General features: G+C 33.7%; 1 protein-coding gene across 10 annotated transcripts in view; it reads right to left on the reverse strand.

Annotated features, from left to right (window-relative positions):
* LOC128175542 (semaphorin-2A-like) overlaps nucleotides 1–17591 on the reverse strand; it is a 39891-nt gene that overhangs the window by 13208 nt on the left and 9092 nt on the right. For 6 of the 10 annotated variants that reach the window (XR_008242697.1, XM_052841279.1, XM_052841287.1 and 3 more), the window contains 6 exons: nucleotides 12667–12859; nucleotides 5416–5509; nucleotides 4951–5002; nucleotides 4722–4787; nucleotides 4007–4114; nucleotides 2415–2508 (listed from right to left, as the gene is read on the reverse strand). Coding sequence is in view for 9 of the 10 variants with exons in the window: in XM_052841279.1 (XP_052697239.1) it covers nucleotides 2415–2508; nucleotides 4007–4114; nucleotides 4722–4787; nucleotides 4951–5002; nucleotides 5416–5509; nucleotides 12667–12787 (535 nt within the window). In the remaining variant the exon portion in view is untranslated. Of the gene's footprint in view, nucleotides 1–2414; nucleotides 2509–4006; nucleotides 4115–4721; nucleotides 4788–4950; nucleotides 5003–5415; nucleotides 5510–12666; nucleotides 12860–12977; nucleotides 13107–15613; nucleotides 15829–16426; nucleotides 16448–16714; nucleotides 16740–17591 lie in introns of those variants that run through there. The other 4 variants (XM_052841283.1, XM_052841286.1, XM_052841284.1 and 1 more) reach the window with 4 other exon arrangements.

Raw genomic sequence — 17591 nt, forward strand, 5'->3', positions numbered from 1 at the left:
GACATCACTTGTAACACTTCAGGATAAAATAACCAGTCTCATGTATCATGCCAAACCCTGTATATGGTACATTTTATTATGATTTAATGTGATTGCCAACACAGTAGAGAATGAATGTGTGCCAATCTGTTACTCTGGCTGGATTGTTTACACTAGATGATGGTTACCTGCTGGCAGCGTTGTTTACTTGTTAAAGATCTAGGTCACCTACTGCCTGCAGACACATTCTTGGAATCATCACAGATCAATATGAAGGATGTTTCAAGGGTGCTTTTTTTAACCCAGTTTGTAGTACAGAGACTTTTTTAAAACATCAATTGTATTTTTATTTGACACTGACTTTAAAGATTTATTGATAAGCAGAAATAATGCTAGAATCTCTTGAATTAATCCAATTTACTGATTCATTACCAGAAATATGTTTGTTAATGAATGCATATAGATGCCATGAAAAATAAAAGTGAAACAGTCTCTGTTGTTTTAATGAATATGTTAAATGCTTTGACAAGATTTCGCCTGCTTCGTTTCACATGGGCTTGTGTCTTCTATACTAATTAAGTCTGAATGAACATAAACTGCTGTATAGATTTCTGCATGGACAGAGACTTATTGACATATACTGTTGTAGTGTTGTCTGTATGGACAGAGACTTACTGACATATACTGTTGTAGTGTTGTCTGTATGGACAGAGACTTATTGACATAGACTGTTGTAGTGTTGTCTGTATGGACAGAGACTTACTGACATAGACTGTTGTAGTGTTGTCTGTATGGACAGAGACTTACTGACATAGACTGTTGTAGTGTTGTCTGTATGGACAGAGACTTACTGACATAGACTGTTGTAGTGTTGTCTGTATGGACAGAGACTTACTGACATAGACTGTTGTAGTGTTGTCTGTATGGACAGAGACTTAGTGACATAGACTGTTGTAGTGTTGTCTGTATGGACAGAGACTTACTGACATAGACTGTTGTAGTGTTGTCTGTATGGACAGAGACTTAATGACATAAACTGCTGTAGTGTTGTCTGTATGGACAGAGACTTACTGACATATACTGTTGTAGTGTTGTCTGTATGGACAGAGACTTACTGACATAGACTGTTGTAGTGTTGTCTGTATGGACAGAGACTTATTTACATATACTGTTGTAGTGTTGTCTGTATGGACAGAGACTTAATGACATAGACTGCTGTACTGTTGTCTGTATGGACAGAGACTTACTGACATATACTGTTGTAGTGTTGTCTGTATGGACAGAGACTTACTGACATAGACTGTTGTAGTGTTGTCGGTATGGACAGAGACTTACTGACATAGAATGTTGTAGTGTTGTCTGTATGGACAGAGACTTACTGACATAAACTGCTGTAGTGTTGTCTGTATGGACAGAGACTTATTGACATAGACTGTTGTAGTGTTGTCTGTATGGACAGAGACTTACTGACATAGACTGTTGTATAGTTTTCTGTATGGACAGAGACTTACTGACATAGAATGTTGTAGTGTTGTCTGTATGGACAGAGACTTACTGACATAGACTGTTGTAGTGTTGTCTGTATGGACAGAGACTTACTGACATAGACTGTTGTATAGTTTTCTGTATGGACAGAGACTTACTGACATAGAATGTTGTAGTGTTGTCTGTATGGACAGAGACTTACTGACATAGACTGTTGTAGTGTTGTCTGTATGGACAGAGACTTACTGACATAGACTGTTGTAGTGTTGTCTGTATGGACAGAAACTTACTGACATAGACTGTTGTAGTGTTGTCTGTATGGACAGAGACTTAATGACATAAACTGCTGTAGTGTTGTCTGTATGGACAGAGACTTACTGACATAGACTGTTGTAGTGTTGTCTGTATGGACAGAGAATTACTGACATAGACTGTTGTACTGTTGTCTGTATGGACAGAGACTTACTGACATAGACTGCTGTAGTGTTGTCTGTATGGACAGAGACTTACTGACATAGACTGCTGTAGTGTTGTCTGTATGGACAGAGAGTTACTGACATAAACTGTTGTAGTGTTGTCTGTATGGACGGAGACTTACTGACATAAACTGTTGTAGTGTTGTCTGTATGGACGGAGACTTATTGACATAAACTGTTGTAGTGTTGTCTGTATGGACAGAGACTTACTGACATAAACTGTTGTAGTGTTGTCTGTATGGTCAGAGACTTACTGACATAAACTGTTGTAGTGTTGTCTGTATGGACAGAGACTTACTGACATAAACTGTTGTAGTGTTGTCTGTATGGACAGAGACTAACTGACATAAACTGTTGTAGTGTTGTCTGTATGGTCAGAGACTTACTGACATAGACTGTTGTAGTGTTGTCTGCATGGACAGAGACTTACTGACATAGACTGTTGTAGTGTTGTCTGTATGGATAGAGACTTACTGACATAGACTGCTGTAGTGTTGTCTTTGGGATCACGAGGACAGGCTGTGGCCTTGGATGATTTACTGGTAAATTCATAAGAACCTGTAGTTACCTAGAATATTTAAATACATCATTTTGAAAACATATCTATGAACATTAAGACATAGGTGGTAAATACTGTTAAAGCAGAAAAAATTGTAGTACATGTACTGGTAATTAAATTTCATTTAATATGTTGATAAAATCAATCAACAAAATTTATTTATATACATGTATATACAAAATGGTTAATTATCACTATATGTTCAGTAAGGTATTTCTGCAACAACTTAATCAAATCCCCACGTAACCAATCAAATATTATTGTTTTCAAGTTTCACATTTTTAGACCAACAAAATTTTCTGATATTACTGTAGATATCACACACATTTATAGCAATGTTTAATTCAAACATCAGTTCTATCTGATAATGTGTATGGTACATCAGACAAAGTCATTAAAACATCTCTTATTACTTAATTGCTATAAATAACCATATTGTTCAATAGCTTATATCAAGGTCCTGCAATGATTTTTTAAAGAATGACACCCTTATATAATATTTTATATCTTTACAATGTAGTTTTCTTATAGCATTAAGGCACTGACTAGCTATCTATTAAGAATTTAAAGAGCATTTTTTATGACAAAATATTGTGTGTCCTTTTGGCAGCCGTTTGCCCACCCGCCTGCCATTTTCACCATTTCAATAACTGGATTTTTCCTTTGGAAAACCTCGTTAAAAAACCTGAGAAATGTTCCTTATATAGGGTGACGGTTTATGTGTCAAATTTTTAACTATACTGCAACAAGGATAATCTTATATTTAGGCTAATAACAATACACATATGTAGTTTATTTGTTATTTTTTTCTGATTACCAACAAAATACGATGCATGGATAACTACACAGGCACTTAGAAAAATTGTTCATCCTTCATTCACATATCGTTCACCGTGCATCAGCGTTTACTTTGAGCTCACGTTTGTGCTCTGCATTTTACTCACAGTTCATCGTTTCATTACCGCTCAGCTTTCAAGTGGAAGAGTAGAATGTTTCAGGGACTTAAGTTATAGAAAAAATGCTGTAATTATGCATTTTTATTGTGTATCAGGTATACAAAAACCCTGTCAGGCCTTATTTAAAGTTAATTGATGTTGAAATCCTGTGATTCTGATTTTGTTGCGCTAAATGTAGGTCCATCAAGAATAACAAAACTTTCATGCTAGTGTTATCATCACAATAACTTCAGAAAATGTAACTTATGAATTTTTTATGGTATAATTACGATTTGTTTCGTGACCACCACTGTGTAAAGTTATCGTACATTATTTTACCATAATTAAAAACATGCATGTGTTTTACTTCCATTTGTCTACTGTATCCAGGAAAATATTTGCCCCCGTTTTATTTTCACCCCTCTCGCCTTCGTTGTCAGTGGGCAAATTTAAGACTGGGCAAAACTGTTCACAAGTGAAGAAAGGCGAAAATAACATGGGGCGAAAATAACCGTGTACCGGGTATACAGTATTTACTTGCACTGCATTAGGTACAGTACTGTTATAATTACATTGTACGCTGCCGTGTACTGTGATGGAGTATTGGCATCTGTACCACAGAAAGACAGAGTGAGGTTGTCCACTCGCACGACGTACTTTATATAATTCTGACAGTATTCCTAAAACAAAAATAGAAGATAATACATGAATTTATTATTATATCACATAATAAACATAATAAATATGTTTTTCATCATCACATACAGTCATTAATATTCATAGGCATCAATTTTACAATATGTTCAAAAAAATTACACTTAGATTAGGCTACTTTTTTTAACTTTAGTCTGTCCCAAGATATTCATGCCAAACATTTTCTTTAATCAGACAATGTTCATCCAATAGTATGTTAAAATTCCAAGATTTCCCTTTTGTCAGGTTTCAATACATGGCTCAATTATTAAGTCTATATGGAGATTTTGCATTGCAAAAGAGATGAAGGTACCCGGATGTAATGTTGAAAAAATGTGCGAGGTATTCCGAGTGACATCTGAATGGAAAAAAAACATTTCCCATTATAAATTTCCATAAGAAATCTGTTCCTGTGAATTTTACCACATGAAAAATGATATGTCAATGAAGATATCTTGGATATTTTCCTTTTCATTTCAATTGCACTTCTTTCACAGGTATGTGTATATAGAAATCCTCCAAGAGTACTGCATAAATATCTTGGGACAGACTATAGATGTTTTTCAAGACCACTTGGTCACTTCAGACACTTACATTAGACTTTCCATTGAAAAAACATGGTTTCCTATTTGATTCAGAAGCTGGAACTTCTAGTATTTTCTATATGGAAAAAAAATCAAATGATAAGAAATAATGAATGAACGTACAAGTACTAAGAAACAGCGAATAGAAGAAAATACATTTATCAGTGCATCCATGTTATAATTAACAGTTTAAATACATAAGATCACATTTTTAATACAGCAGACCCACAACTACTTACCACGCTATCTGAAGCATTGATATTAATTAAACTCAACTGTACTAAACGGTTCCTGGAAAGAAAAAAATACAGAAACGATCAGTCAATGCTGTATTATCTAAAGGAAAATGAGTGGGATATGAAATATTCCTAAAATCAGATTATTTATTCTTTTGTAAGTTGAATATATGAGGCTAAATTTTATTTTCAAATTGTCATGATCATGCAAACCGTGAAACCAGTTCGCAACTGACTTAATTTATTTTTGTTGATAAAGCTATAACAATATACAAGCCCATATACACTTTGAATATATTCTTCAAAGAAATCAATCCAAAATGCTGACATTAATGCTTATATATGTAACTCCATCATCAGATATTCTCTCTAGAATTTATGTTGTAAGCGAGTATCATCCAATTCCTAAATAAATATTTTTTTATTAAAATGTAAGGGTATATAAATATGTTTCAAGTGAAAACTTACCTAGCACCAACAAATAATGACCCTGTGGCATTGTCAATATATAAATAACTGTAGTTCCTGATGCTAGGATTCAGGAATGTGTGTATCATCAAATCTACAAATTTAATTAGAAAACTGTTAGATCATCTCATTCATCTGTAAAATACAGTCAATCCTTAGGAGGGCTGGGGGGTCGTGGCCATTTTTTGACTGTCTTGATTTCCATTAGAAGAAAAGCTCTATATAAAGGAAAATACATGTACTTAAATTTAAAAGCTAAACGTTATGGATTTTTTCTTGACTACATCATAGTTAATAGCTTAACAAATCATATCTAAACATTTAAGGTAGATCTGATGGCTAGTTTTATTGACCACCCAGCCTCCTTAAAATAGAGAAACATAGTAACACTATTAGTACCGGTACGACCATTATTTGTTTTACACCGGTACCTAATTTCATTATAAACCTGATTCAGAAGAAAATTTTCATTCGTTTTCACTATAAGTATATATTCAGAACTTCCTATTTTGCTACAATAATGATTCACGGTAACTATAGACTCTGTACCATGTTTGCCAAATATTTTATTGCATATGACTTCAGGTACCTTATATCAAACTTAATACATGTAATTGGAAAGTAATTAGTATAAGAAAATGCTGTTTGCTGGGTTAAAATACTAATTAATATAGATAACTTAAATTGACCTTTAATTTTCTTTGTGAAATGGATATCGAGACTTAATTGGTTTTAACATTTACAAATGCTTCAATGCCAAATCTCATTAAAAAGATAAACAGGGTTTGTAGTGGGTTTTTTTTCTTTATTTATTGAAATATTGCTACACATATCTTTACCTATGCAGAAACCAGTGACCACCCACAGTTGTGGATCATCCAACCTCTAAGACCAAGGAACTCCTCTCCTTGAGATACAGGAGAGAACAACATCAAAAACATCAAGAAAACCTCTAACAAACACGATTATCTTAAGATCACTGATCTTCCTAATTGCCAAATGGCTTCTGGACCTTGTTCATAGAACCGTACTCGTTTGTAGGGGATATCAAGTTTTTTTTACGTTTTTGGGTTGTAAGAATATCTTATTTGCCTTGAGAAGGCCAGGCACTTTTTTGACTCATTCAAATGTCACCTTAGGTCTAAAATCTTTCTGAAATTTCATTAATAGTTCGTTAATTTCATGGGCAGTGCCAGCATTGGGGCATTAAAATTTATGCACTGAATATAAAGTTACAAATTAAGCTCTGAAGTTTATACTATGAGAAACTTGGGAAACAAAGGCGTGATTATTCTTGAAATGAAGTCATACTGGCAGGGACCCAGATTCTGTAATGCTGAGAAGCAAAGTATGTCACAAACAGTGCCTACTTTATTTTTTTTCCTTCTCCCTTTGAGCATCTTTAAACAATATTTCACATGTATGTGTGTACACTTTGTAGGAGAACTTCATCTGAGGTAAACTGTGCAAGATTATAGACAGACAAAACTGTCCTGGAATGACTTCACAGTTCTGATTGTAGTTTTGTGTCCTACACTTCTTATTCCTATAGAGACAGTCTAAAACATCAACCAGTTGATTCATGAATAATGAACTGCAATGGCATGGAACAATGAAAAGGTAAAGAGATGTTAAAGAGATGGAGATCAGACTATTGAACAGTCTGGTGTACAGAAATATACCGGTATATCTATAAACCAACCATATGGCTCACAAAATCAATAGGGTGTGTAAGGAAAGAAATAAGAAACCTTTATCCAGCAAAAATGAAAAAAAACTCATCTCCAGCATAAAATACAAAAGTAAAATCAATACAGCTTAATATGTATCATCATGGCTTCCACAAGCTGACTGCCCGATCAAGCTTGTCATGTTAGAAGTATTCTCTTTACATGACTATGCAAGCAGACAATTACATTTGAATTTATGTGATTTTTTTGGAAATGGTAGAGGCAGTGACTTTAACAGACATTTAAACCAATAAATTTTAGCTGTAATCAAAGTTCATCATTTTAAATTTACACTGTAGATCTATGGAAACCAGTATTTCATCTCACTGCAGATTTTTAATATGCACCAATTTGTCTGAAAACAATGTCTGGTGACCGAAAAAAATAAAACCTCCCACAGATTCTTTGCTAAAATCAACATTCCTGTACCAGTTCAATTGTGCATTTACAAAATTCATTTAAAATGTCAGAAAAATAATAATACAGTGGAGCATATGGCTAGTTGATTTGGCTTACAATGTATAATCACAAATACCCTTTTATTTTCATAGGTCTGCTTTTTATTTTCATAAGTCTTCTTTTTTATTTTCATATCAATAAGTCTTCTTTAATAGCCCTTCTGACTTGTAAAGTAAATGCTAAGCAATAGAGAATACTTATAATTAATTCATTAAGTGTACATAACATAGAAGTAAGCATGAAAGACTTGGGATTAATGGTTTCTTAATCTTTGCAGGTTTCTATATCTCTAAACTGACTCTTTTCTTTATTCACAAAACATCTAAAACAAATTATGCTACGTTCTGTGCATCATTGCATGACCTAACTCACATACACAGTCTCTAATTCATGTACAGCCTGGCAGTGTTATCTTTCCACCTCATAAATTAACTATTATCGATAAGAAAGTAATTTGGTAATTGAAAAAGTGATGAAGTAGATTAAACATACAAAGGTGAGATAAGGATAAGCAGTTAAGAAAAGAGAAAAGAAATGTAAAGAGACTGGATAAAAATAGCAGCCAATCACAAATTGTCTGGGAAATTTAATTTGTTAGAGCTGCTTGAAGATCAGTCAAGTTATACAGTGTTTCATTCATTTATAAATTGGCTTGTTTGGGGTATTAAAAAACTTTATGATATTTTCTTTGCAACATTGTTTATTTATTTATTTATATACTATAACTGCTTACAACCAAAAAAACCTGGCATATTGCAAACAGTAGAATTGAAGCATATATTCTTTTTATCAAAACTTCCAAAACAATTCTTTAAATAAGTTGAGGAGACCTGAATAAAGTAAATAAGCCATTCCCACAACTGTAGAGGAGGCACATATCTTTCATCCTATGAGAGCTAAATATCAAAATATCAAATTTGAAAAATCCAGCAACTGATGATTAACATCATTGCATGCAATTCACACATAATTTCATGAGCCAACATGCATTAAACTTAAGCAGGTCGTGCACAGACAATTATCTTCAAAGTGCAAAATTTAGAGTCTGAATCACATTTAAAGCATAGCATTCATAAAAAATATATCAAAGATCATATCAAGTCCAATTCTGTTTACTTCATACACATATTTCTAATATAATTATTTCTCATGAAAGATGCATGATTAACTCAAAAAAACCCAATACAGCTAGGTTATTCTTAAGAACAAACAAACAGAGAAAATTTATAAAGAGGCTTTTAGGGACTTCAACAACTATGTTTAATGAACTCTCTGAGTCTACAGAGAAGGTAGATGAACAAAGAGGCAAAAGAAATGGTGATGGATCAAGAGTAAGAAGCCATACTAGAAGTTTGTTTTTCAGATGAACCATTGCAGGAGAAAATGTGGTTGACTACTGGTGATGAACTCAAATGCTTACAATTGTAAGTATGTAACATCACCAGAGAGCCCTCCCACCAGAACCCCATGTACCAGGAAGAATGAATAACTTTCAATCTCCAAAAGAGATGAGATTTAGTATCAAAGTAAGCCATCTATTGTCTGAAAAAAAAACTTATATTTTTTGGAGTGTTGGATCATGCATACCTGGTACTCACATCTTGCAGGGCTAGCTGTCAAAATGCACCATTGACAAGCTAACAAACCCTTTTCTTTGAAAAGAATTGTTGTCTGAGAAAATTTTGCTTGAAGTAGCATTTCTGCCATGAATCGGTAACCCAGCCACACTTAATGTATCATCATTGATGAATTTCTTTAGGCACTGGGACACGTTTATGGATTCTTCATGCAGATAATATTACCGTAGTATTCATATTTGTTGTATGACTCAAAATTGTGCAAATTTTGCATCAACCTACGTATTGCAAGCTAAAAAAATCCCTATTTTTTAGTTCCACCACCAAGCAAAACCTATTTACACTTATTATGCAAAAGTTGTAATTACACAATATTCATGTAATAAAACCAAAATACAAATTTTCCTAATGGGTGAACCTGGCCCCACCCACACATGTAGGCTGACGGAGAACTAATCGCCTAATTGATCACACTGAGGCATATCCATTGATGAATCAGTCCTACTGATGGGACGATTATTTCTCGTTTGTCACGAAATCTACTTCATTATCTTAAGAGAGAATTGAATTCTCTGGACTGACTTTATTGACACTGTCCCCACTTAATCAATAAGTGACTGTCATAGTACTCCAATCCATCAAAGGGGGAACCATATTTGTAAATAAAAGTATGTAATATGAAACCACCGACACCCCCCCCCCCCTCCAACCCCACCAATACTGCTGCCTCAAAACACAATTAGAAAACCTTTTCTATGGGTCATTTTAGTTACAAGACCTTGCTTTTGTTATGAGAATTATCAAATTTTAATATACAAAATGTTATTCATCATAGTTTAAGATCTCACTTTTGTGGTAAGTGTAATCTTAATATATTCATGCAAATGCTATATGCTATAAATTCAAAATATGCTACATTGCTTAACCATCAGGGAAAAAATGAATGAAAAAACTTCTGTATAATTTCTCTCAGCATGTCTGCATGCATTGTGACCTCAATACTGATCTTCCTGAGAAACATCTCCTCTTGCGTATTTTTATCATCTGACTTTTTCCTCAATACCCCATCTGCCTTTTTGTATCCTTAATTAAAGATCAAACCTCAGACAATTTAACAGATACACGAAATATCACTGAAAATGTGTTGATCCGGTGCATCGTATAAATGTCTACCAACAAAAATATCGGGCTGATTTTATCGTGTAAACTGTAAAATAAGCCTGATTTAGAATAGAATTTTTCTGTAATCTGTCCCTGGGTACAGACGTTTTGTTGTATGGCTTTTATCTGAGGTGACAACCTCACAACGGGAATCTAGCTCCACCCCTGAACCTCCAAACTTGTTCTCAAGATATTTTGATGGCTATAGCTCTGCAATGGACTGAGAAAATCTCCAGAATTGAGACATTTTTTGCATACAAGTTTTAGTTCTCACACACTTTATCGAGATTTTTTTCTTTTTTCTAGAGTTACCAAGTTCTAAAATTCCAGTTCCCATTTTTCAGCACCCCCGCAATTCACATTTTGTACTTCTCAGACAAAAAACATCATAAAAAAACATTAGAGTTGAAATCTCTGTTCTTGAACAGCAATTGATAGCTCTAAGATAATCATCTTCTGATAACCAAGAAATATTAATAATCAGGAACAGCAACCACCATCAAGATCTGATGTTTGCCAAGAACCCACGCCATTGTGGTTTACATACGTAAAACCCTCAACCATTTCTATCTCTAACAATTCACCACTTCCCCATACAAACATAAACCACTTTTCTATGCAATTATATTCCCCACTTCTATCTGCATCCATTCACCATTTCCTATACAACTATCCAATACGAATGTATTATTGATGATTGCTTGTTATCACTCATTTCCTATCATTGAACGCACACATTTGACTGTGCAAACTATGAAGCACATTTGCATTGCATCCTTGTCCGACAATATACTGAAAATTATTTTGTTCATCACCTACTAGTAATTAATTCAACAAATTATATTTACAATGTCATGACAGTGATAATACATGTAAAATATAACAAAGTAACACAACTTTTGGCTTAATTTAATTGACCTATATTCAATATCTTGGGTTCTCAAGGAGTGTAAGTAGTAAAAAGTATGACATCAAATGGCAGTTGAACTCAATCAAAAGCATTACATCAATGTGCTGTTGCCTAGCAATTTATATGAACTACCAATTACCTACAGAACTCTTTGGTTATTTCATTAAGTAATTTTTTTAATATTACACTCAGAGAAACAGCATGAAACTTGGATAGTTCTTAATAAATCACACATTTTCCCTGTCTGATATCAGTACCTAATGCTTCAAAATTCTTTGTTCCAATTAGATTCAGTTATACATACAAAAAAACACCATGGGTATAGCAAATGAGAAAATATTGAAAGCCATGAGTATATATGAATTTGTTATATTCAGTAGTATATTCTCACTATATAACTCTATATAGACGAATAGTCAATAATTGTAATATCAGCTCGTCCGAAAAATATTGACCGGTCAATATTTTTTAGATATTGACCGGCTAGGAATAATATCTAGAGAACATTCCCTCTATTTCAAATAATCGCCTCTGATTTGTTGATTCGTAAACGGTGACGTAAATAATTCTTCGCGACTCCAAAACAAGGTGACGTCATAATAGACAGTCAGTCAAGGCAAGTAAACAACGAACGCGCAATTGCAACGGTTTGCTATCATAACGGATATAAGGATTTGCGAATTACTGTGAAGTAAAATCAGGTAGAACACCTGTCTGATAATTCGTACGGTCGGCGGAATATCACAAGTGACCGTTTGATGCTGAGGATATTTTGGAAATGAACTTTGCACAAAATTGAATTCGTGAATTCTTTGTTGAGCTGAGAAAATTACGGCGATCTGTTTTCAATTAATTTCTTAAATTTTGGTTTGTTTCTTCATATAACAAAACAAATGTTGACTGTGTTTTCGGGCAACATTGATTATATTAGCCCCCTTGGGACGAAAATATTGCCCTCCGCTTCGCGTCGGGCAATATTTCGTCCCTCGGGGGCTAATATAATCAATGTTGCCCTCAACCCCAGTCAATATTTGTATAATATATTAATGTGCCTTGATTTTCCTTGTACTAGTATTAATAAGTATCGGTCATCCTACTTTCGATTGGCAGTTGAATTGCCATTACATGTTTTAATTTTTCCTTACACTTTAAATGTTTTGATACTCAACTTTGCCAGTCAACCATCTAAAACCCATGTATATGTACGTCACTACAGGTACTTCTTGATTGAATGCACATAAAGTAAACCTTTACCATTCAGAATGATCAAAATTATAACATAAGAAAATACTTTCAGTAATGAATATGTATTTGTTACATTATGTAACCTTCTACCGGTATATTTAGCAGCAATGAAGGCAGTGTTCTTTCTGATGATTGCATGAATTTACAGTTAATATCTGAATATCAATACCTTTTTCTTTAAAATGGTTGGATTTTTGGGCCTGTCCCAAAGCAGTCATGTACAGAAGGAAGAAAACACAGTGTGTAACGAAATCCATCACCCGGCATCTCACAGAAATCCGGACTGCCATGGTTCACAATATCAGTGGTAGAATAAGAAACAGTGGAACTGGCAGTCAGTCAGGAATGTTCCTATACATCATCTGAAAAAAAAGACCAAACAATTAATTACTGCAGGTTTTGTGCATAAATCAGTGGGTAAACAACCATCAGTGAAACATGTCAATTACCGCACAGTTCGAAACCATTTAAGCCACATACCGGTGCCTCTTCCCCTCCCAATTCCACACAACAACAGCATAGCTTATATTTTTAATGATATCTCAGGCGGTCTATTTCTGATATATTGTTCACATGCATACGTAATTAGGATACTGTCATGACTTTTTCCTCATTTATATATATGGAAATAACTATAAATTGACAAAACTGTCATGTGATCATATTTGAAATAGTGAAATACACACACTCGTTCTCATTACAGCCTTTTATGGCAATTTCTCATCTCAAAATAGTTAACATTTTTTGAGTACATGTACTAACACCCAATGTGTTCTATAACCCTTTTCATTTCAAACCACAAAATAAACCAAAACAAAATACCAGCAGTACATGCACAGAATGATACGGATAAGGTTGTAAAGTACTCTGATTAATTAGTGATCACTCATAATCGTTTCCTTACAGTGCTTCTTACAGTGACATTACCCAATAGCTGACAACTAAATTCACTCTCACATACAGCCAATTCAAACAAACTGGTGCTCTTGTTTTTGTACAAACTTCCTTTAATCTAAATAACATTTACTATTGTAATTATAAACTGTGTATAGGCCTGCCTTTTATACGCCTGCGAGTTCAGTACATGCCATACATTAAACCTATTTTATTTTTCAGATAATTAAATGTTTTATCAAGATAGTGCTGAAATACACATAATGGTTCTGAGCATGTAAAAGACCAAACCTCATTAAAAAGATTTCTCACGGATGATTTTGGCAATTGAGTGATATTATCGCTAAGAAAAAGTCTCAATAAAAGTTCTTGTTCCCACAAGTTTAGATTTGTAACAAGACAGAACTCAAAATAATTGTCACTTCTGCAATGTTCACTGTCATAATCAAGTCTAGTATGTTTAAAATAACCTTGACCCTGGAGCAAGATCAAACTCTTTTCTTTCCAGAGTAAACCTACATGTGGACAACAAAAGTCAGAAACAATAATCTTGACTTATAGGTCATATACGTTAGGAAAAGCTGAAATATGACCCGATATATCAATTTCATCAAAAGCATTTACCCTTGAGATCTACAAGTCACATGACCTTAAACTAAATCAGTTACTTCCCCATCTCAACAGAAATCTGAGTGAAAACAGAAAACAGAGTGGAGATAGATATAAAAGTCCATCACAAGAGGTTTCCATCATTCTCAGAGAGTACCATACATCAAAAACAAAGCATTGTTTCCTAAAACTACATGCCTCCTCTTGGACTTCAAAATGTGAAACAGATCACTAGATTATATAAATATTATAGTACCAAAGAACAAGAGTGTGACATTATCTTAACTACCATCTAACCAGGAAGAGATGTTCAATCACATGTTGACCTATATATTGGTCTTCAACATATATGTCTGACCCACTTACCGATTAATCTATAGACACATCAGTTCCTTGTTTTTTTAAAATGTGTCGATGGGGTTTTATGGTGGGAATTAAATATCTGGTAAAACTTCATGGCAATGTATTGATTCTATCTCATAAGGAATTTTTTTCAATATGACACATCCTCATCTTATGAAAACGTCAAATATCTGAACATGCATCAAATGATACAAAGATGACAGCTCAGAATTTCTCTCCTACTCGAACTCAGGAAAAGGAAAAAAAAAATTTTTCCTGTTCATTGCCTGATGTAAAATAAAATAAAATAAATTATCAAGTTTTTATTCCAAAAGTACATATGTGGTCATGATAAGGATGGGTCCATTCACTCCCTGGTATATTTATTCCACAGGTGTGTCAATTGAGAAATGCTTGTTAAAAGTCAACATGTTGATAATCCCACACAAATTTGTCATAATGTGTTGAAATTAAACCTAGTATTCAGAGAAGTATGAAAATATACTTTTCAAAATGCTCTAAGATCCTTTTTCAGCTTTTGGCATTTAAACTAATAGTAAACATCCACAAAAGTTTATCAGATTTAATTCAACTACATAATTCTATACAAATTGTTCATGTACCCTCTCTCCAGGAAGTCCACCATTATTTGCACTTATGTTAAGTGCCTTATAGAAACTGCTTGACGGTATCTATCAGAAAAAATGAACTCTACCAGTATCCATAAAATGATTTTTGATTCCATAACCCATTACATCACCTGAAAATTGGTTTGATGTAATTCACATGAAAACAATCTAACAGGTGCCCCCATGGAGTGAAATTTTCTGATCTTGATGATGCTTTTCAACAGGTGAATGTTTTACAAAATGTACATACCTATTACATAATATGCACCTATTACATCTATGCACCCAAAAAGCTCAAATCAAAATATCTAATAAGAAAATTGCAGATATTTATTAACACACACTCAACAGTATAAAACTTGTATGAAGAAAACATCAAAGCTGATTCTCTTACAATTTTCAACTTTACCCACATTTCTGTTATCACCTAATATTAAACGACATTTTTATGACCTAGGGCATTAACAAAACCTTTGCCCTTTCTGTTTGCTGCTTGCTTCACTGCAAGAAAAATAATGACCTGGTATTAATTTCCTTTTTGAAGTGCTCCGTGTCATCTGTCAAACTTTTCAACTAGGTCAGTAAAAGCTTCAGCTTCTTCGTTATACACTATATACATGGCCTTGTTAACAATAGCCTCACCTCTGTTTGTGCCATCATAAGAATATGAGAACGCCTTGTCCATGTCGGATAACTGAAGAGGTTTTGGGTGTTCCTGCTTCTACAAAAGTGGCAACTCAATTTCACATCAGTAATTGGCAAACAGCAGTGGAATTAAGACAGCCATATGCATGTATTGTTATATCACATCATATCCCCAGTCCCTTTAGCTATAGTACCTGCATGTACTGAAAGTTTTGATCTTTGGTAACCCTGATCACAACAGACCTTTATTGAACTGAGAAAAGGAAATCCATCCCAAATTCCACAGACTTTCATATCACTCTGGACTTCCTGTCCTTTTTTCAACTTCCTCTTTGTTGGTTTAATATTAATGATTCTCTTGATCCATTCAGACACTGTACATTTGAAATAACTTTTGTAACAATATCATTGGATGGTGATTTTTAAACACTAACTGCCTTTAAAGCTAATTTTTACCATATAATCTGTGACTTTCTGATCATCAAAATGACTGAACATTAGAAAAAATGTGAACAAATTTAAATACATAATGTTAATTAAATTTTAAAGTCTGATCCCAACACAATCTTCAAGGCCACTTTATTCAAGTGAAAATATCAGAGTAAAACCTTGGATTCAAATTCAAAGTACAATTCTTTGCCATCATCAACACAAAGAGTTTATCAAAAAATAAGAAATTTATCTTTAATTTCTTTTGAATGCTTAATTGACATTCATATAGGTGAGGGCCAGTCAGTTCACACCATATCTCCACATAATCATCAAATCCTAGCAACTCTTTTGATCTACAAACAAGTGAAGTAATCATACCTGCAAGCCAATTCCTTCCCTCAAGGTTGGTTTTTTTTTCAGAATTCAGATCATAATTTTGTTACAATCCCTGCTCTCTGTGTAATATCTTCTTAAAATTCATCCACTTATAATAACTTATTCATAATAACAGGTGGTTTCCACAAAAATCTACTCAGTTATAATGACCTTCCAAGAAATGGAGATGCAACATATTGCAGGATTGCAACTGATGCCATCTTGTGTACAGGTGATTTGCTGTGAAATACCTGGGTTATTTCTACCTGGTTCATCAATACCTACCCATACCTGTTTAGTAACAGTAGTCAGTGGCCCAATCTCACTGCAAGCACTGTGCAGTTTTATATCAGGCTTAACCCTGCATCTTTTGCTTGATTTATTCTCTTCTTCTTTAATTAATTTGGATGCGGCATACAGAGTATTACACATCAAACACATTACATCACATGTCTGGCTCTAGAGAAAGATTGTAATTCATTGCCTGAGGAAAAAACTAAGAAGTTTTAGATAACACACACTCTCTCTCTCTCTCTCTCTCTCTCTCTCTCTCTCTCTCTCTCTCTCTCTCTCTCTCTCTCATTTACAGTATAAAATGATTATTTCATTAAATCTAACTGACCTATGAAGATTTATTTCAAAACAACAAGAACTTCCATCAATATTAAAGTGTTCAGAAAAACTGTACTTTTATTATCAAAGGGTTTTAATTGTGAATCAACATTCTTTCAAGCCTTCAATATAGCAACCACAAACATTAAATTGGTCTGTGTACGTAGATGAAACATTTTCAAAGTTTTCATTTTGTTTCTGAGTCTAGTGCTTCCTCAAATTACTTTGAAATCAAAAGATATTTCATTTCATACATGAACTTGTAACAAAATCCTCTCAATATATGATTATTTCTCAGCATAATTTTATAATAATCATGCTATTTCTGATACATCTCGACAAATGTTTACACGGATATTATATACAATGCATAAATATAGCATAAAAATTACTTCATATAATTTTTCAAATTTCACTTTCCTTCCTTACTTTACATAAAGCCATTAACATTCATACCAGCATGCATATCTAAAAATATTATCGATATTATATTGCTTAACTGAGAATTTCCAGAACATGTATGCACAATTTCACATTGCACTTTGTTCTCAACAGT

This window comes from Crassostrea angulata, chromosome 3 (genome assembly GCF_025612915.1).
Source record: "Crassostrea angulata isolate pt1a10 chromosome 3, ASM2561291v2, whole genome shotgun sequence".
In the NCBI taxonomy this organism is placed as follows: Eukaryota; Metazoa; Mollusca; class Bivalvia; order Ostreida; family Ostreidae; genus Magallana; species Magallana angulata.